The sequence below is a fragment of the Phaenicophaeus curvirostris genome, chromosome 11, assembly GCF_032191515.1.
Source record: "Phaenicophaeus curvirostris isolate KB17595 chromosome 11, BPBGC_Pcur_1.0, whole genome shotgun sequence".
Taxonomy (NCBI): Eukaryota; Metazoa; Chordata; class Aves; order Cuculiformes; family Cuculidae; genus Phaenicophaeus; species Phaenicophaeus curvirostris.
In genome coordinates this window covers 18,007,577-18,027,335 of record NC_091402.1, presented here as the reverse complement: position 1 = coordinate 18,027,335, position 19,759 = coordinate 18,007,577, and the positions used below count along the sequence as shown (strand labels likewise).

Below are 19,759 nucleotides of genomic sequence, written 5' to 3'. Positions count from 1 at the left end.
AGGTCAAGACTGATGTGGGTGACTTCATACCTCCAGGCTGCCATGCCAAGCACTCATTCTGCGACTCCAACCCCTGCAAGAACGGCGGCACCTGCTCTGTCAGCTGGGGGACCTACTCCTGCCTCTGTCCTGTTGGCTTCGGGGGCAAAGACTGCCGCCACCGTGAGTGAACGGGCACTGCTGGGGGCAGTGGGGGGAGTACAGGAAAGACTGCATCAGGGTTGCTGTGGAAGCAGAGTAAGGAGTCTGTGTGAGATGAACCAGCTCTGCATCCAGTGCTCCCTGGGTAGTGCTGTTCCCTTCTCCTCACTTCCATTTTCCTTTCCAGCAATGCACCATGCCCACTATTTCCAGGGCAACAGTGTCCTGACCTGGGATTTCAAGACAGATGTGAAGATCTCCGTGCCATGGTACCTGGGGCTGGCGTTTCGGACACGGCAGCTGGACGGGGTGCTTCTGCAGGCCCATGCTGGCCAGTACACCACCCTGCTCTGCCAGGTAGGGCCTTGGCCACAGCGCTGTGCCCCAGCCTTTACTGGTGTCTGCCTCAGGAGAGCAGGAGGACCCTGCCCTCCACGTTGACTCCGGCCACAGCAGAGGCTGGTTGTGGGGAGAGGTGTTTAGCAGGGCTGCATTTCCCTCCCCATGCTCTGAGTGAGGGTAGACTGGAGGCGACCAGAGTTGGCAAGGCCTTTGCTCACAGCTACCATTGCTGGTTCCTTCTCTGCAGCTGGCTGGGGGCCTGCTCTCCTTCATGGTGAGCAGGGGGTCCGGGCGCAGCACCAGCCTCCTCCTGGACCAGCTGCAGCTCAACGATGGGCGATGGCACGACCTCCAGCTGGAGCTACGGGATGTCCGCAGCGGGCGAGACTCACGCTATGTCATCACCGTCACCCTTGACTTTGGGCTTTACCAGGTATGTGCTGCTTGAGAGCTTGGTATCAGGACAGGACCTGTTGGGGATGCTTGACATCCAGGGTCCAGGCTGGGCCTCTGCACCCTCAGGGAGTGCTGGGCAGGGCTGATGCTGGTTGCCCCATGGTACTCCCTTTCATTCTGCAGGATACAGTGGTTGTTGGAAATGAGCTGCATGGTCTGAAGGTGAAACACCTGCACGTGGGAGGAGTTCTGGGCTCTGGTGAAGTGCAGAACGGGCTGAGGGGCTGCATACAGGTGAGTCCATTGCTCAGAGCCTTCCCTTTCTGGGGAGTCTGTTACATGGAGGGGTGGAAACACAGGCCTGGCAGCTGCTGCCAGCATCCGTCTGTCTAGGGACCCTCTCCCTCTTGAGCATTCAAGGTGCTGAGGTGCCATGGGGCAGCTGTAAATCAATGCGGGAGGGGCCATGGCGAATGGCCACTGCTTGGGGTTTGTGGAGGGCCAAGGACTGAAGCCTTGCGTATCTGTCCTAGCTTCTCCTTGAATTTGTCACCTGCATTGCAGGGTGTGCGACTGGGTGACAGCATCATGGGGACTGTGCTGCCGAAGCCCAGCCATGCCCTGCGGGTGGAGGCTGGCTGCAGCGTGCCAAGCCCCTGTGACTCCAACCCCTGTCCAGCCAACAGCATCTGCAAGGATGAGTGGCAGAGCTACTCCTGCGTCTGCCAGCCAGGTAGGACCCACAGCTCCCTGCCACCTCTTTCCTCTCCACATCTTCTTCTCTGCCCCTGTGACTCCCTCCTGCCCCGTGACTGCTCTCCTGTCCATCCCTTGGGGAAGTCGCATCCCTGTCAAGACAGGCATTGATTTTTCTGGAGGGTAGAATACTTCCTGAGCCCCATGAATCCACTCTTCGGTGCTCTGGGACCTTTCAGGGGGAAGGTTCATGCTCTTCACAGTGCTCTCTGTCCAAACCTCAGGGTACTATGGAGGGGACTGCGTGGATGTGTGTCACCTCAACCCCTGCAAGAACAAGTCGGTGTGTCGCCGCAAGCCAGGCTCACCCCTGGGCTATGTGTGCGAGTGCGGAGGGAACTTTTTCGGGCAGTACTGTGAGCACAGGTGAGATGTTGGTCATAGGACAGGGCCATGGCTTCTGTGCCTGGTCCTGTGCTGCCCTCTCATCCCAACTATGTGGCCAGCATGGCTCCTTGGAGCTGCTGAGAGAAGGCCTGGGGGATTTGGTTACTGTAACAGCAGGGTATTTCTCTCCTAGGATGGACCAGCAGTGTCCGAAGGGCTGGTGGGGGAACCCCAGCTGCGGGCCCTGTAACTGTGATGTGAACAAGGGCTTTGACCCCGACTGCAATAAAACCAATGGGCAGTGCCACTGCAAGGTGAGGGGAAGCTGTGCCCAGGGGGACATGGCTCATGGCTTGCCTGGAGCTCTGCTCATCCTTGTTGCTGTTCCTTGTCCACTCCAAAACCCTAGCAGCTGCCCAAGCCCTGCTTTGTGTGCCCTTTTCTGGGCTAGATCGCTGCTCAACTCTTCTGTGCAGTCCTCCTGCCCCAGCACGGTGGGGATGGGGGCAGCAGGGGTGTCTGCAAATCAGAAGAGCCTGGCCCCTCTCTCCCCTGGCTCCAGTGGTTCCCCAGGCACTGGCCTCAGCTGCTGTCCCCATGGGCTGTCTGATACTGGTCCCTGTTTTCCCCCAGGACTTCCACTACCGCCCCAAAGGCAGTGACACCTGCCTGCCTTGTGACTGCTACCCCGTGGGCTCCACCTCGCGCTCCTGCGACAAGGAGACGGGCCGGTGCCACTGCCGGCCCGGGGTCATCGGGCGCCAGTGCAATAGCTGTGACAGCCCTTTTGCCGAGGTGACGCCCAGCGGCTGCGTGGGTGAGTGTCGGTGCGGCAGGGAGCTGGTGCCACAGGGCTCAGCAGCTGTGGCCTCCCCTGTGACCAGCCCTCGCGGTGTGTGTCTCCACAGTGCTCTACGACGGCTGCCCCAAAAACTTGAAGGCGGGCGTATGGTGGCCCCAGACCAAGTTTGGCTTCTCTGCTGCAGTGCTGTGTCCCAGAGGCTCCTTGGGTGAGTGGGGGATGCAATGATGGGGGGCTGTAGCAGCCTGGCTGTCCTGCTCGGGGACTGCAGCAGCCCCAGCAAATATCACTCTGTTCTCATGCTGTCCTGGTCTCGTTTAGCTGGCTTGAGGGCTAGGAGAAGGAAGGTGGAGGAGAAAATGCTACAGCCTTGGGGAGAGCAGAGGGGTTGGCCATGGGGCTGGGAATAGGCTGTAGCGTCCAGGCCCATCACCCAGCCCTGGGGCTGTGCTGTTCCCTCAGCCTCAGTCCCCACCTTCTCCTGCTGCTTTGTGGTTTCAGCAGGCTTGAGGCTGGGGTCGGGCCTGGCACAGCAGCTCGACACTCGCAGCACTTTGCTGTGGTTCTGCCAGCCCTGTCCTTGAGTGCACTGCGAGGAGAGCAGGGCCTGGCTTGCCATTAGGTGAGCATCTCGAGTGGGAGACATCCAGCTCCCACCCTGAGCTGGAGCAAGTGGTCCTTGGTGATAGCAAAAGTGCAAGCAGGGTGTCTGGGACTGCAGGGCAACGCGAGCCCCAGGGAACAATACAAACCCTGTCCTTCTCCAGCCGTTCGCCCCAGGAGGAGGCAGGTTCGGCTCCTAACTGTTGTCGCTTCTCTCCCCGGTTCTCTCGCCCTCCGTACTCAGGCTTGAGGGGTTCAGGTAAGGTTGCTCCCACCTACTTCCCCATGTGCTGTAAGGGCTGCACCACATGGCTTTCCTTCCCTGCTTCCTGCCTGGCACCTTGCATACCCCTGCACTTTCCCCACCGCTTTTGGAACTGCCGAGTGTCTTCCCAATGCTTTGCCTGGCCTCATCACTCCTACACGCCGCTTCCCTGCTCCCGGCACACTAACCAGCACAAACCTGGCTGCAGCCGCATGCAGCCCCTGCTGTCCTGAGCCTGCGGCGTTGCCTCTAGGCAGGTCCGTGCTCTGCTCCTTGGCTGGGATGGATGTTGGCTTTCCCGGGCTGGTATCTGCTTGCTTGGTCTGGGAGGGGAAGGCGCTGGTGATGAGTAATGGGTAGCGACACCAGGGAGGCCGTGGAGGAACGAACATGGGGTGGAGGAAAGGGGAACTCTTTGAGTTGGGGGCAGTAGGACGGGGGCAGGAACTTACGGGTGTGCTCAGCACAAGGTCCTGTTCCTTCTGCCTGGCTGGCAGGGGGAGGCAAAGGGACCCAGGTGCCAGATCTTGCCCAGATCTGCAGCTGAGCCAATCTCTGTTCTCTGCTGGGGGAACACCAGCAGTGTGGATGTTTTTGTTCTCCCTGCTCGCAGCTGCAATGATACTTGTCCCTGTGCTTCTACACCTGAGGGAAAGTTGGTCGCGGAGGACAACTGGGAGCTGGAGGTGGTGGGATGGGTCCTGCTTGTCCCTGGGGCTTGTCTGAGCAGCAACTGGAGTCTGCTTCAGGCTCCCTCTCCCCATCCTGGCCACACAGCTGCTCTCTCCCATCTGTGGGTGCCTGGCTGGGCTCCTGTGCCCTGCTGCCTTTCCCAGTGGTCCACAGTCCTGCTGGGTACACTAAGGTCATAGAATCATAGAATTGTTTGGTTGGAAAAGATTTTTGAGATCTTCAGGTCCAACTGTACCTGTCCACTACTAAACCATCCCTAAGCACCTCATCCACTTGTCTTTTAAGCACCTCCAGCAATGGTGACTCCAGCATTTCCCTGGGCAGCTGTGCCAGTGCCTGAAACCAGGTCACCCAGTTTCCTCTTGCTCAAAGTGATGCTCCCAGCCCGGGACACTGCTCTCTGCATTGGCTTTAATAGCACCTTTGGTGCTGGCTGACAGCTGATCCTGTTCATTGCTGGTATCTCCGTTGCTGTGCAGTAGCGCTTGGGCCCCAGCCAAGGATTGGTGTCTGCCAAGTCGCTTCTTCCTGTTTGCAATTCTGTGTGTGATGCAGGCCTGAAGCACACGTGGGCACTCCGCTCCTGGAGGTGAGGGACAGCAGCAGCTCGCTGAGGTGGTGCAGACCAGAGGTGGAATGGATTGCACTGATGTAAAGCAGGAGGATGGCCATGGGGTGTTACAGGCCATCCCCATCACTTGCCAATGCTGCTCTTCAGGATTAGCTGGCGTGGAGAGTCGCTGCTGGGGCGACACAGCAGGGGAGACGTGTATCCTCTGCTGAATTTCAGAAATGCCCTTCCTTCTGGTTTTAGGTGCGGCCGTCAGACACTGTGATGAGGAGAAGGGTTGGCTGGAGCCAGATCTCTTCAACTGCACTTCACCTGCCTTCAAGGAGCTCTCCATATTGGTAATCCCCTCTCGGCTCTGAGGCCCTTGCAGAGCAGAGCTGTATGAACAAGGGCTCACAGACAGGTTTCCAAGAGCTTAGCTCTCCCTGGGCACCTAGAGTAGGAAAGGGTCTTGCCACAGTGCTCAGCACTTTTCTCATCTCCTGCCCTAAGAGCTAAGGTTCACTTGGTGTCATCTAGCCTGAGCGTCCATATCAGAAGTGACCTGTGTCTTGCCCCAGTATCTGAGTAGAAAACAAATAACCTACTGAGCAGGGCTGAATGGTTTGAAGCTGGTGGGATGGTTGCTGTGTGGGACATCTGTATCCCCTGAACTCTTCAGTAACAAGTCCCTTTGAAATATCCATGCAAGTTTATTACACACTTGCATCTCACCTAGGCTGAATTCATAGAGTCGTAGAATGGTTGGGGTTGGAAGGGACCTTGAAGGTCTTTCAGTTGCAATGCCCCTGCCATGGGCAGGGACATCTCCCACCAGACCAGGGTGCTGCCCAGATGAATTGTAATTGAAGCCAGGATAGTTTCCTGGGAAGTATCACTAGATGCTTGCCCTGTCCTTTCATCTCCTTGGCTTCTGTTGTGTGTGGCCCTGGGTTAGCTGGGCCTAGCCCAGTGTCAGTCCCTGGTGTGTTGCTGGATGCTGATTGTCTGCCCAGAGATGCTCCCTATTCTAGTAACCACCCCTGTGAGTGTCCCTGGTTTGTGCCATAGTTTCAGAAACCGTCTCTGGGACCAGCGGGGCCTGCAGCATCCCGTCTGCCCAGTGAGGAACCTGCTTAATTATTTAGTCACCTCCTTTTTCTCTGCTGGCAGCTGGAAGGCTTGGAGAGGAACGAGACTGAGCTCAACACAATCGAAGCCAAGAAGCTGGCCCACCATCTCCGGGCTGTGACGGACCACATGGACCACTACTTTGGCAATGATGTGCACATCACTTTCCGCCTTCTGTCCCGCCTCATGGCCTTTGAGAGCCAGCAGCATGGCTTTGGCCTGACAGCCACGCAGGATGCCCACTTCAATGAGGCAAGTTCTTCCCTGAGATCAGGGTGGCTTCTGTTGCTGCTTCTCTTTATCAGCAGTGCTTTCCTCACCCACTATGTCTCTCACATGCAGAACCTGCTGCGCGCAGGCAGCTCCGTGCTGGCACCCGAGAACCGGGAGCACTGGGCCATGCTGCCACACAGCGAGCACGGCAGCGCCAGCCTCATGGAGCAGCTGCGGGACTACTCAGGCACGCTGGCCAGCAACATGAAACTCACCTACCTCAACCCTGTTGGCGTCGTCACCCCTAACATCAGTGAGTAGGAGCTTTCTGGTGGTGCAACCTAGCTGGGGTGATGCAGAGCCACTCCTCCATCACACCCTTCTCATCTCACTTCACCTCAGCAAAGGTGCTGATAACCTCCTTGGTGACTTTGTCAAACATGAGGAGGACTTCATGGTCCTAAACCTGCCTGGAGTAGCAGACACACCAGCAGAGCCAGCAATGTGCTGCCCTCTCCCAGTTACCACTCAGTCTCTAGTGAAAAAGCCCCTGGCCTCAGTGGCAGAAATGGCCTGCCCTACAGCAGAGCAAGGATCTGGGCTGGGAAGACACACTGTACCTCCTGGGACCTCGCATCATGGCCAGACACGGGACATATCCACAACCCCACCTTCTATGGTCCCTTTGCCAGTGACTTCGCACCTGGCATGCCCTGGGCCATGGTTGCTCTCCAGGTGGCCATCCTAGAGTTGACTTGTACTCCCTTTCTCCTCCACAGTGCTGAGCATCGATCGCATGGAGAACCATTCCCACATCCGCCGGCGCTACCCTCGCTACCACAGCAGCCTCTTCCGGGGCCAGCCCGCCTGGGACCCCCACACCCACGTCGTGCTGCCACTGTCGATGGTGAGCCCCCCAAAAGCTGAAGGTGAGCATTGAGCTTCACTTGGGGAACAACGTGGGTGGGCGTGGAAGGGAAGTTGTGCCCCTGCTGAGACGTGGCTGTATCAGAAGTCTACAAGTTGCCCTTGAGAGCTCAGAGCTTCTGCCTTCACCACATCCCAAATGCTCCTGGTGGGCTTGCAAGCTTCTGTCAGAGCAATGTGTGTGTGTTCTCACCACCCACTTGTGCCTCAGCTGCCCCCACAGCAGTGTCCACGCTGGCTGGGGGTGAAGGGAACTACACTGTGGAGAACTTGCTGAGGCAGGCGCTACCAGAGCCTGAGCCCACGCTCACTGTGATCATCCTCATCATGTACCGCACCCTGGGGGGGCTGCTGCCTGCACGCTACCAGGTGGATCGCCGCAGCGTCAGGTACGTCCTCCTCCCCTTTGTCCCTGCAAGTACCAGAGCAGGGGGGCTGGTGGGACTCTGTTCTCTGGCATCTGCTCAGTCTGCCTGCAGTGGCTTAGATTTGTTTCCCAGTGAGGCAGTTCTGCAGAACTCTGCTTGTTCCCCGTCTTGGTGCTGCTCTGCCCTCTGTTTTCTGATCCCATGGAGAGGGCTGGGCAGAGCTGTTCCTTCTGAGACACAAGTCCAGGACGTGCAGGATGTTCCCAGAGGGTCGCAGCTGCCAAGCCTGGTGGTGGCAGAGCTCTGTTGCTCCTTGCAGGCTCCCCAAGAATCCTGTGATGAACTCCCCCATTGTGAGCGTGTCTGTGTTCAGCAATCACACCTTCCTCCGAGGGCCCCTGGACACCCCATTTGTGCTGGAATTTCGCCTGCTGGAGACGGCCAACAGGAGCAAACCTCTCTGTGTGCAGTGGAACCACACCACCCCGTAAGTCGAGCCCAGCTGGGCCACTTGCTTTCCCCAGGCACTTCCTTGTTCCCCAAGTCTCCCTAGCTGTGATGGGCTGCATGCCTGGGCTGCACAGGGACAGAGGAGGTTCCATCCTCTCCCAGGGGGTTCTTTGCTGCTGGGAGGGTCCCCGCAGGGCTCTAGCTCCAGTACTTCAGCTGTAGGAGTGCAGTTGTATCTGCTGGTAGAGAAGCCCTGCCAATCACCCCTCTTCTCTGTGGTTCTTTCCCCACACACCATACTCATCTGTCTTCTCTCCTAAGTGCGCTCTGCTTTTTGGTGGCTGCAGGACCAACCCCTCTGGTTTTTGGACGGCCAAGGACTGTGAGCTCATGTACCGAAACACCACACACGTCCACTGCCAGTGCTCCCAGTTTGGCACCTTTGGGGTTTTGATGGACAGCTCGCACCGAGAGGTAACCTTAGCCTCTGGGCTGTGGGTAGGGTAGGGACTGTTAGGCACTGGTTCCCAGAATAAACAGGCACAGGCAGAAAATTACCTACAGGAAAAAATAGGGTTTGAGAGCTCAGCAGGCATCCCATGTCTCCTTCTAACACCTTCATTTGCCTTTGGATCTTTGCTGCTGCAGCAACTGGAAGGTGACCTGGAGACGTTGGCAATTGTCACCTATTCCTTGGTGTCTCTCTCCTTGCTGGCTCTGCTGCTAACCTTCTCCTTCCTGACCTGCCTCAAAGGCCTCAAGTCCAACATGCGTGGCATCCACTCCAACATATCAGTCACCCTCTTCTTCTCTGAGCTGCTCTTTCTCCTGGGCATCAACCGCACTGAGAACCAGGTCTGTGGGCTTGAACACGCATGCCCGTCGGGGTGAGGGTGAAGTATGGGTGATGCAGTTAGCACTGGCACAACGGGACCATCTCTGAGCGGCTTTTTTCTCCTCAGTTTCTTTGCACTGTGATTGCCATCCTCCTCCACTGCTTCTTCCTCTCCACCTTTGCCTGGCTCTTCGTCCAGGGCCTCCATATCTATCGCATGCAGACTGAAGCCCGTAACGTCAACTTCGGGGCCATGCGTTTCTACTACGCTATAGGCTGGGGAGTGCCCGCCATCATCACCGGTAAGAACTGCTTGTCCTACAGCCGTGCTGAAAGTGCCAGTTCTCAGCAGCCTCTTGATCTCCTGGTGTTGCCTGGTTTACATATGTGGTGGAAGAGCTGAGGGTGGGTTTGCCACAGCCAGCCGCGCTGGCACCAAGCAGAATTGTGGTGGTCAGCTGGAGGCCACGTATCAAGGGCTGTTGTCTTGCCTCCTGAGGAGAATTAATTCCTCAGTCCATCTCTCTGTCACTTGGCTGTGGGGCTCCTGCTGTCCTGGGGCTTGTGGTTTGGGTCTGCTGGTTTCCCAGCCTGCGTGCTGGGGTGACCTGGTGTTGGCAGTGAATGCCTTCTGGGCTAGGCTGTGGCAGAGACACCTGGAAAAAAGAAAATAGAGGCTCTGATGCTGGGGCTTGTGGTCCCGGTGATTCCCTCTGTGGCTGGGAAACCTGTGCACTAGGCAAGGAGCAGGGAGAGAGCCCCTTCACAGCCTTCAGTGCTGGGATGGGATCGACATGGCTTGGGTAAGGTCAAGGCTGCTGGGTCTGGACCTGACCTTTCCCTTCCTCCTGCAGGGCTGGCTGTTGGCCTGGATCCTGAGGGCTACGGGAACCCTGACTTCTGCTGGATTTCCATTCATGATAAGCTGGTCTGGAGCTTTGCAGGCCCCATTACTGTCGTCATTGTGGTAAAACCCTGTCCTGTTTCACCCAAAGCCCTCTCCTGCTTCCCTTCTCTGCACCATAGGCACTTGCCCCTTCCTTGGCTGCCCACTGCCTGTCCCCTTTTCTGTATTCTCCTTCCTCAGCTAGAGGCCTTCTCTCTGTCCCTCCTTGCTCCAGGGAAACTTGTGGGAGGTCATGGCTTGGGCATGTAGGGGAAGGGAGGGGATGTTGCATGGGTCTGGTGGACCTGGAGTCTGCCCATGCTCTGTACTGGGGATGTCAGCTCAGAGCCAGCCCTTGGCACAGCTTCTAATCAGTGCCAACGCTTTCAGATGAATGGGGTCATGTTCCTGCTTGTGGCCAAGATGTCCTGTTCCCCAGGCCAAAAGGAGACCAAGAAGAAATCGGTGCTGTGAGTATTAGTGGCCAAACTCCCAGCAGAGCTCCTGTGGCTCATGGCTTTTTAGCATTTTCAGTTATCATCCTCCCTCTTCCACCATTGCAGAGTGTGCCTCGTTGTATTAGTGTCAGCCTTGCAGCCGCTCTCCTCTTCCACACCTGCCGGCAACATTAATCCTTCCTAAACTTAGTCCTTTCCTCTTCTTCCTACTCCCCCATGTCCACTGTCTGCCAGCCTGTCCCCCTTCACTGCCTGCCCTTATAGCCACCCCTTATGTCTGCTTGGACTCAACACTGCCCATGTTGACTCTCGGCACCTGCTTGTTCTTCTCCTACATGCTCATTTTGAGCCCTTTCCCCACCCTTTTCCTTCCTGCCCGGGTCAGCCCTGGAGCTCGGCTCAGCCCGCTGTGGCTCCAAATGACCTGTGTCATTTGGGCTCCTGTGTTTGCCATGTGTGATCCAGAAGGGAAGGCCTGGGAGTCGGGAGGAACCGAACCGCTGTGCAGAGATGAGCCCACAGTGCTGGGTGCAGCAGGGAGGGCTGGGCAGGAGTGCCCTTTCCCCTCTGGATCTCTGTCTGTGAGCCCTAAATTGTAGATTAACAACACGCACTAACCTCTTGGTGTGTGTCTGTGTGCCTGTCTGTCTCTCTCTCTCCAGCATGACGTTACGGAGCTCCTTTATTCTGCTTCTAGTTATTAGCACTACCTGGCTCTTTGGCCTCTTGGCTGTCAACAACAGTGTCCTGGCTTTCCACTACCTCTACACTGTCCTCTGCAGCCTCCAGGTAACTGCCCGGCCTCTGCCAGGGGAGGGCACGGGTCAGCCCAGGAGAGCGTCCCTGTGGTCCCCACAGCTCTCTAGAGAGAGGCAGCGCCCCTTGCTGAGCCCCCATCATCCTGCTGGGCTCCTTATCCCTTCCATTGTCACCACATCTGCTGGTCCTCACAGAGCAGGAAGTGGCTGCGAGGTGCTTGGTTCAGAGGTGACATCCAAGGGGCAGCAAGGACCAGCTTTGGAGGGAAGGGGTCTCCCTGCTCTCAGAGAGCAGAGCAAGAGAGTGGTCTGCACCAAAGGTTGGTGGATGCTCCACTTATGACCCATGGCAGCACCCTGCAGACCTCACGCCACCACCATGGCTGGTGTTGCTGCAGGGGACTCTGCCAGCCAGGGGGACTCTCCACCCTTTCCCCTCTCGCTCGTGGCCACCGTGGGGTTCAGTGCTGATCAGTGTCGAGGGGCTCTTTGGTGCCACCATGGCCGACGCACTCGGTTTTGGAGGAGCCAGGGAGCAGCCAAGATCTGGTCCCGCGGGTGAGCAGGTCAGCCAGGATGATGAGCTGTCTCTCACGGTATCTCTCTCCACAGGGCCTGGCTGTACTGGTCCTGTTCTGCGTGCTGAACGAGGAGGTGCAGGAGGCCTGGAAGCTGGCCTGCCTCGGCAAGAAGGGGCAGAGCGAGGAGGCCACGAGGAACACGCAGGTGGGTGAGAGCAGGAGCAGCCCATGGGCCTGGAACAGGAGCTGACGGACATGTCCCTGCTTCCCTGGGGAAAAGGCAGGTGGGAAGACCATCCCCTGGGCTGTGGCAGCACCTCCTTAACAGGGCATGTGCCTCTCTCCCTGCCTTGCCAGGGCCCCAACGCCTACAACAACACAGCACTGTTTGAGGAGAGCGGGCTCATCCGCATCACCCTGGGGGCCTCCACCATCTCGTCGGTGAGCAGTGTGCGCTCTGCCCGCACCCACTCCAGCCAGCGAGCATACCTCAGGTAGGGAGTGGCACATGGCTCCAGGGTGCCAGGAGCACCCAGGCAGAGCTGAGGGCTCGTGCCGCTGTGACAGTTTAGGCCTCCTATCTTTCAGAGATAACGTGACAGCGCGTCAGGGCTCGGCCTTGGATCACAGCCTGCTGGCTCACGCTGGCCCCACCGACATCGACGTGGCCATGTTCCACCGTGATGCTGGGGGAGGTAAGGTGCTCAGCCTGGTGCCTGGGTTTGGCGCTCACCCAGTGCATCCCAGATTAACTGCTAGCTTGAGGAAATCCCTCCCAGTGCAGGCTCTGGCTGTATGATTACGTTGTCCACACTGTGTTTGGCTGTGACTTCCAAACGCGGTGGATATGAAGGAGAGCTGTGTCTCATGGCTCAGCCTTCTCCTGGACAGATGGCAAAGGCCATGGGCAGTTGTCAGGGAGTGAGAAATGGAGGAGGCGAGGGGAGAGCACAGACTCTTGTGGAGTTTGTGGGGGTACTGGGCTCCCCAGTACGGCACAGGCACTGAACCACTGGAGGCAGATTGGTGAGGATCACCCTCGTAGTGAGCAGAGCCTGAGGCAGGTGGGTTTGCCTGGAGGAGAAGGAGACAAGGAATCACACAACCATTTGCAGCTGCCTTATGGGAGGCGCATGAGATGGAGCCAGGTTCCTCTTGCTGGGCAGTGGGAACAGGTGCAGGTGAGGGAAGGGCAGTGAAGGTGAGACAGGCCGTTGCCCTTATGCGAGTGGCCAGCCCTGGGGTAGTTCTGCCTTCCCAGAGGCAGTTGGAGCCCAGCAGGCCCTGCTCTGGGCAGACGTTGGAGCAGAGAACTCTGAGTCTCTCCCTGCCTCCATTATTTGGTTGTTCAGTCATTTAACTGGCAGATGCTCGCAGGCATGAATCTGTCCTTCCCCATTTGGGACCATCATTCCAAAGGTCTCCCCAACATGCATTGTGTCCCTACAGACCAGGACTCAGACTCAGACAGTGACCTGTCTCTCGACGAAGAGCGCAGTCTCTCTATCCCATCCTCAGAGAGCGAGGAGAACGTACGCCTGCGGGGCCGCTTCCAGCGGCAGTTTAAGCGGGCAGCACACAGCGAGCGCCTCCTCACTAACCCCACCAACACCGCTCCCAAAGGCAAGTCTGGGGGCTCTGGCAGGAGAAGGGATGAGCTTAGGTCCTTGGGGGCCAGGCCGTGTCTTGGGATGGCTTCAATTGCTGCTCACAGAAATATTCTCTCCCTCTTCCCTGGGGCTCGTTTTGCTGTGTCCTGTGCCAGATGTGGATGGCAATGACCTCATGTCATACTGGCCTGCTCTGGGCGAGTGTGAGGTGCACCCCTGCTCCCTGCAGAAGTGGGGCTCTGAGCGGAAGCTGGGATTCGACATCAACAAGGATGCAGCCAACAATAATCAGCCAGACCTGGCTTTGACCAGTGGGGATGAGAATTCCCTCACCCAGACCCAACGGCAAAGAAAAGGTAACGGCCTGGAGCAAGCAGGCAAAGGGTGACCTGGCTTGTCTTGTCTCAGGTTGATGTGGCCCTGAAGGCTCAGCATCAGATCCATCTTGTGGTGTCCTTGGGGAGGTATGGCTTATCTCCCCCAGCTTTCATGCTCCTGTCACTGTTACGCAAAGATTTGACTTCTCTTTCTGGTGCAGGGATTTTGAAGAACCGCCTCCAGTACCCTCCGACTCTCCAAGGCTTGCCGTCCGTCGGCAGGATGACCAACGAGTTGACGTGGTACAAGACATCCACGCTAGGTCACAGGGCTGTTCCTGCTGCCTCCTATGGCAGGATCTACTCCGGGGCGGGCAGCCTGTCGCAGCCAGCCAGCCGGTACTCGTCACGGGAGCAGCTTGACATGCTGATGAGGAGACAGATGTCCCGGGAGCAGCTGAGCAGACACAACTCAGGAGAGTGCTTGGAAGCCGTGCCCAGCCGGCATGGGTCCAGGGAGGAGCTGGACACTATCCCCAGCAGGCATGGCTCTATCGAACACCTAGAAAGTATCCCGAGCAGACATGGGTCTAGGGAAAACTTGGATCTACTGGCTGCTAGGCCCGTTCAGAGAGATCATGGGAACACACTGCCCCGGAGGCAGGGCTCCAGAGACCACCTTGACACTTTACCCTGCAGGTTTGGGTCAAGGGAGCAGCTAGACTGTGGGCCAGTAAGAGAGGTCTCTAGAGAGTGGCTAAACACTTTGCCGAGTAGGCAGGTGTCCAGAGACCGAATAGACAGATTGCCGAGTCGAGATACTTCTCGAGAACAACTGGATTTGCTTTCTAGAAGACAGCCTTCAAGGGACCAGCTAGCATCAGCTAGACAAACTTCAAGGGAGCAGCTGGACTTCATCTCCAGAAGATCTAATTCCAGAGAGCCTCTGGACACAGTGCCTAGCCGGCATCTCTCGCAGGACAACCTGGGGAGTCTCTCTAGGAGGCAGCTGTCTAGGGAAAACCTAGAGCCGCTGTCAAGGAGACAGCCTTCCAGAGAGAACCTGGAGGCTGTTCCCAGCCGACATCCTTCCACTGAACAGTTAGATATCCTTTCTTCCATCCTTGCTTCATTTAACTCCTCCGTCCTGTCCTCGGTGCAATCTTCCAGCACACCTTCAGGTCCTCAGACCACCACCACCCCCTCTGCCGTGCAGATCTCCTCAACGCCCTCTGCAATGTGTCCCTCGACGCCTCGCTCCACCACCTCCCATAGCATTTCGGAGCTGTCGCCAGACTCAGAGTAAGTGTCTCCTTTCTCAGCCAGGCCTTGTTCAGCTGATCTTTTCCATCGTCCTCCTGCCTGGCCTCTTCCCAAAGGGGTTTTTGTTTGGGTGGGGAGTGCTGTGCAAGGGTGAGCCCCGGGGGGAGTGGCAGGTGTCTCCTGCTCCTAAATTGTGATGGGGCAGGAAGAGCCCTCAGGTGCAATAGCTCTGGGCTCATGCAGTGCAGGATGAGCAGAAACATCAGCATATCTGAGTCTGCTCACTCTGCCAGAAGTGTTTGTAGCCCTTGGGGGCTCAGGGAAGATGCTTTGTGCAGCCAGGCTGACCTCGTGGCAAGTCCCCTTGCTCTGTGCTGGCTGTAAGTCCCAACAACTAGATGTATGTGCGGGCCAGGATGGCTGGAGAGGAGGAGTGGGCCCAAGTCCTACAGGAGCCTTGCTGTCCCCAGCCATGTTTCTCCCTAGGGACCCTGTCCCAGTCTCATTTGTTCCTCTCCAGCTCTATTCTCTGCTGTTACCGCTGCTGTCCCATCCCTCCTTTCCTTTTCCCTGAACTTAGGGACTTGGAGACAGTTGTTCCTGCCCTGACACAGGAGTGGGTTTCTGCCCTGTCCCCATCTGTCATAGCTGGGCAAGGCAACTGGAATCCCGAGGAGATTCCTTGGCTTAATGCTGTTTTTCTTTTCTCCGAGAAGACTGACAAGAAACGAGGGCCATTCCTGAGGGGCCGAAGCTGTCCAGAAGACAGACAGAAGCAGCAGGGCCCTTCGCCCTGCCAGGCACTGCCAGCTGAGGTTTGGTGTCCCCGGGGGCCAGGGGCCAGAACTGATGGTGGTCAGAGGCCCAAAACAGACCCTGCCTTCCCCTGCCCTCCGGGACGAGGGGCCGGCAGCCCGCACCTCCCACCGCTGGGAGTCTCCGGGCTCTCGGCTGCCACCACGTTCCCCGTCACCTGCCCGACGTGACAGGTACCGCATGAGGCTGCAACCTCTGTGGGGCTGAGCTCTTCCTCTGCCACCCATTTATATGCAGGGGGTGCGTGTGTGCGTGCGGAGGGGGGCAGGGGCAGAGGGCTGGAAACAGAGCCCAGGTCATGGGGGCGGGGAGGGTTTTCTACCTTTTTGTATCTTTGTAATCAGAGAGAAGAGAAATTTCTATGGTTATTTTTACGGATGGTCTGTTCCCAAGACCTGGAGCATTTGTCTCGCCAACAGCCCTTTGGCTTTCCTGGGGGTACGCAGTGGGCTGGAGGGACAGCACCAGGCACTGCTCTGTCAAATCCCCGTTGCAGGGCAGCCGGCCCCGCTGCCTCTCTTACCCTCCCACCGTGCAGCTCCCCCCGGGTCGTGGTGCCTGGCTGGGGTCCCTCAGCCCCCTGCTGACGCGCTGCCCCACAGCCAGGCCCCCTCTGCCCTCCCATGGGACCCCGCCAGGGCACAAGCAAGTGGGGCAGCAAATTTGGCACTAGGGGAGGAAACAGGCTTTGCTGTTCGGTTCTGTCCTGTACCAGGATGGCCTCGCTCCTCAAGCGCTGGTTTCCTCGCTCAGCAAATGATCGCTATGTTTTTACGCACTGTTTGTTGTTCTCTTTAGCCTGCGTGTTACAGAACAAACCTCTCTCGGTTTGTGGGTCCAGGCGCGGAGCTGGGTGACCATAGCTCTGCTCAGGAGCAGGCTAGGCTGCTCCCAGAGCTGGTGCCTGCCCTGTGGAGGAACAGCATCTGCAGGAATAAGATGCATCTCCAGTCTCAGGGTCCAGCATTTCCCATAGAAGCTGTATCTAGCTGGTTCCCTGCACGCTCTGCATAGCTACGCACACATCCCTGCGCTCTCTGGCTGGCTGAAGACCCCAGCTAAGGGCAGCCTGGATTTTGGGAGGTGCAGATAAACAGCACTTTGCCCTCTCTGGAAACAGGCTGCCCTGATGGCTTCTCTGCTCAGCCAGGAGCCTGTCCTGGGATCCCACTGCCCCTGCCATGAGGTGACACTTGACAGTCCTCTGTGCCTACCCAGCCTCGGGCCAGGCTCAGGAGGCTGGCGTGCTCCCTTTCACTCGCCGAGCGCGATGCCTCTGCTCGGCTGCCTCTGTGGTGCTCTCGGGGCTGCGTGACGGCGCGCTCCTTACTGCCTTACTACCACACTGCTGTAGCTTCTTATTGCAGCTCAGCCTGATGTGTTTACAGGAGAGGATTTGTGCTGCTGTCCTCTGGGTCTCCGGGAGGCCAAGGCCTCTCAGCTGTGTCCCTGAGTCAGCAGGAAGGATGAGGAGGGGACAGAGGAGCTGGGTGATGGAGGTGCTGTGGGCCTGGCAGGGCTTCTGCCCCCCAGCAGCGCTCTGATAAGGTAGGCGCCCTGCTGCCCTTCTGCCAGGGATGGGGAGGAAAGGGCCTGCTGACATGTTTACATGCTGTTTGGAACTGCCACACAGAGGGACAGACGGCCAGCCCCACATCCCAGGAACAGTTGGGCTCCTCTGTGCTGCCTGTCTTTGCCTTTGAGAACAAACTTGTTTACATGTTTCTGTCCAGCTGCGCAGCACTGGAGCCCTGGGATCTGCCTCAGCCAGCGCTGTGCTGCGCCTCGGCACCCCGGTGGGTACCCATTTCTTGTCTCTGCTGTGCCATAGAGCCCAATTTTCTGCAAGGCTGGGCACAAAGGTGCTTCTAGTTGGTGCCAAATGGAGAGCAAGTGACAAGTGCCAAAAAAATAAAAATAAAAGAGCGAGCAGCAGAGCCGGTGGCTGTCCCTGCAGAGCTGGGCCCGTCAAGAAGCAAGGGTCAGCCTATGGCTCAGTCCCTGATTGTAATGCTGTGGCCTGGGCTCCAGGGAGCATCCTCCTTGGATTCAGATTTGGGATTGTTTTTTTTGGGGGGGGCTTGTTTGGGTTTTTTTCCTCCCTCCATTTCCTGATTCTGTGGGCAGGGAGCGTGGAGACGCCCTTGCCCCTCCTCCCCCCGGCTGTGTAAAAGTGTATCATGGAAGCGCCAGATTTGGAAATAAAAGTCTATAAAATGGTGCTGGCCCCTCTCCCATCTTTCCCTGCACTTAGGGTCCATGGCTGGGGCTGTGAGCTCGGTGCCTGGGCACAAGGCAATGCTGGGAGGGCAGGAACTCGCTGTGGCCTGGGGCGAGGTGACCAGGTGCTGCTGGTTGGTTGAACTTGGCTGTGTCCAGCCTGGTTCTCCCAGAGATGAGGTTAGTGGTGATGCCTGGTGGCCCCAACTGGTGGCTTTGCAGATCTGGGCGAGACCAAGGGGAGAACGTCCACCATCCAAAGGCAGCATGGCCTCAGCAGAGCTAATCCAGACTGCGGGGAAATGGGAGGAGGAGGAAGAGAGGCCTAGAGTTATCCCCGTGCCCTCCGTCCCTCCCTTCCTCACTGTTGGACGGGAAAGAGCAGGTGAGCAAAGGGCAGTATCGATCCACAGCACCTTGAGCAGGGCTCGCCATCGATGAGCGCAGACCCTCGGTCCCATGTAGGCTCCTTCCGTGCTGGCCCAGCGCTTCACCCAGCCCCGCATGGCCCCTGACGGGTCCCAGGGAGTCCCACGGTGGTGGCGCTTGGAGCTGAGGTCTCTTGGAGCTGAGGTCTCGTTCTTCCCAACGCTGGCCTGGGGGCAAGGGGCCCCGGAGGGCTGGGATGCTCAGGGGGAGCCATGGGCAGGGGCCTGGGGGCTGCGGGCTGGGCCGCAGGAAGCCGCGGCACAGGGTTGGGGCCAGGAGCGGCGATAAGGAGGCAGTAAATGGCACCTGGCGCTATCAGTTGCTACCAAGCAGGAGCGCTGGGATGGCCTCTGCTTCGATGCCAGGAGAGTGGAAGCAGCGGCTGCGGGCGGGTGCCGCTACCTGGCCGTGGTGGGGCTGGTGGGCACAGGGGTGGGACAGCGCGGGGCTGGGGATGTGGTGGAGGCTGGAGGGAGCAGCTGAAAGGCAGCCGAGGAGCCTGCGTGCGGCTGCTGTGGCACCCAGGCCGTGCCAACCACCAGGACAGCCGAGGTGGCCGTGGGCTGGCCCCCACCCAGCCTGAGGGGATGGGAACGAGCCTCTCTGACCCCAGAGAGCACAATCCTAGATGTCACCCCTTGTGCCACACACCAGCTCCATCCCACCACCCAGGGCAGCCAAGGATTTCCCGGTGCCTGCCCTGCCCACTGGCTTCACCCTGCACCTTGGTACCCATCAACCCATCCTATGGGTGCCTGGATTTGTGCCGCTGTGTCCCTGCGGGTCTGGGTCGAACGTGACTCAGAAATTGTCATGAACCAGTCGTTGTATCAGGTCACAGCAGAACCCAGGAAAGTCTGGTGGGTTCGGCAGGTCTCCAGTGCCCGCTGGGGACCTTTGGAACAAGATAACAACTGGGTCTGCACGCTGGGGTAGAGCAGCGCAGTCCACAGGGCACAGCACACCCATTCCCAGCAGGTAAGCAGGGCACAGAGCCTGTGGGAAATATTCTGGATTCCACAGGTGAAGGCAGTGGGTAACTCTCCTTGCCCCATCACAGCTGCTCCGCCAGGCTGTGGGGCAGCACAGGGACACCTGTGGAGCCTTGGGGACACGGGAGAGTCATGACAGGACGCTAAGCGGTGCCCCAGGAAGGTGAGCGCTGGCAGCCCTTGGCATGAGGTTGGCACCAGGATGTGCCCAGCAGCAAGAAGACCCCCGTCATGTGCCTGGCACGGGTGCTGGGACACAATGGCACCGCAGGCACAGCTGCAGGCCGGCGGCTGGGGCTGGCCAGGACAGTTGTTGGGATGGGAGGGCTTTGGGGACAGCAGTGACAGCCCTGGACCTGCTGCAGCCGTGGCACCCGGCACAACAGGGCATGGGGGGAGCACGGCAGGTGCTGCACAGCAGCGGGGCTGGGGAGCAGGCAGCTCCTTGGCAGGGCAGGAGGGAGGGCAGGAGACAGGGAGCGGTGTCTCAAAGATCACGGGCAGGTATTAATAAGGGAGAGCAGAGCGTGCACCCAGCTGGTGGCACACGACTGGCTTGGGCACAGGAGGTAGGAAGGCTGGGGGCAAAGCGGAGGAGATCAGGGCTAGCACAGCTCCGGGCACCCCACAAGCAACTCGTGGGTCTGATTACAAGCTGGTGAGCATCCCGGGACCAGCTGAGTGAGCCTG

At 58.4% G+C, this 19,759-nt stretch overlaps 1 protein-coding gene across 3 annotated transcripts in view; it reads left to right on the top strand.

The window, feature by feature from the left end:
* The window catches only part of CELSR3 (cadherin EGF LAG seven-pass G-type receptor 3), a 29,953-nt gene extending 14,267 nt beyond the window's left edge, over positions 1 to 15,686 (top strand). The window contains exons 8-36 of one of the 3 annotated variants that reach the window (XM_069866256.1): positions 37 to 162; positions 329 to 498; positions 731 to 916; positions 1,063 to 1,173; positions 1,444 to 1,612; positions 1,860 to 2,001; positions 2,156 to 2,276; positions 2,596 to 2,779; positions 2,871 to 2,972; positions 3,612 to 3,626; positions 5,140 to 5,234; positions 6,049 to 6,258; positions 6,349 to 6,532; positions 6,999 to 7,148; positions 7,358 to 7,535; positions 7,834 to 8,001; positions 8,312 to 8,438; positions 8,613 to 8,819; positions 8,927 to 9,101; positions 9,654 to 9,766; positions 10,076 to 10,155; positions 10,806 to 10,932; positions 11,514 to 11,627; positions 11,780 to 11,916; positions 12,011 to 12,117; positions 12,872 to 13,045; positions 13,188 to 13,388; positions 13,571 to 14,651; positions 15,329 to 15,686. In XM_069866256.1, coding sequence (XP_069722357.1) covers positions 37 to 162; positions 329 to 498; positions 731 to 916; positions 1,063 to 1,173; positions 1,444 to 1,612; positions 1,860 to 2,001; positions 2,156 to 2,276; positions 2,596 to 2,779; positions 2,871 to 2,972; positions 3,612 to 3,626; positions 5,140 to 5,234; positions 6,049 to 6,258; positions 6,349 to 6,532; positions 6,999 to 7,148; positions 7,358 to 7,535; positions 7,834 to 8,001; positions 8,312 to 8,438; positions 8,613 to 8,819; positions 8,927 to 9,101; positions 9,654 to 9,766; positions 10,076 to 10,155; positions 10,806 to 10,932; positions 11,514 to 11,627; positions 11,780 to 11,916; positions 12,011 to 12,117; positions 12,872 to 13,045; positions 13,188 to 13,388; positions 13,571 to 14,651; positions 15,329 to 15,356 — 4,982 coding nt within the window. In that variant the 3' untranslated portion in view covers positions 15,357 to 15,686. Of the gene's footprint in view, positions 1 to 36; positions 163 to 328; positions 499 to 730; positions 917 to 1,062; positions 1,174 to 1,443; positions 1,613 to 1,859; positions 2,002 to 2,155; positions 2,277 to 2,595; positions 2,780 to 2,870; positions 2,973 to 3,611; positions 3,627 to 5,139; positions 5,235 to 6,048; positions 6,259 to 6,348; positions 6,533 to 6,998; positions 7,149 to 7,357; positions 7,536 to 7,833; positions 8,002 to 8,311; positions 8,439 to 8,612; positions 8,820 to 8,926; positions 9,102 to 9,653; positions 10,156 to 10,805; positions 10,933 to 11,513; positions 11,628 to 11,779; positions 11,917 to 12,010; positions 12,118 to 12,871; positions 13,389 to 13,570; positions 14,652 to 15,328 lie in introns of those variants that run through there. The other 2 variants (XM_069866255.1, XR_011338226.1) reach the window with 2 other exon arrangements.
* The last annotated feature ends 4,073 nt before the right edge of the window (positions 15,687 to 19,759 follow it).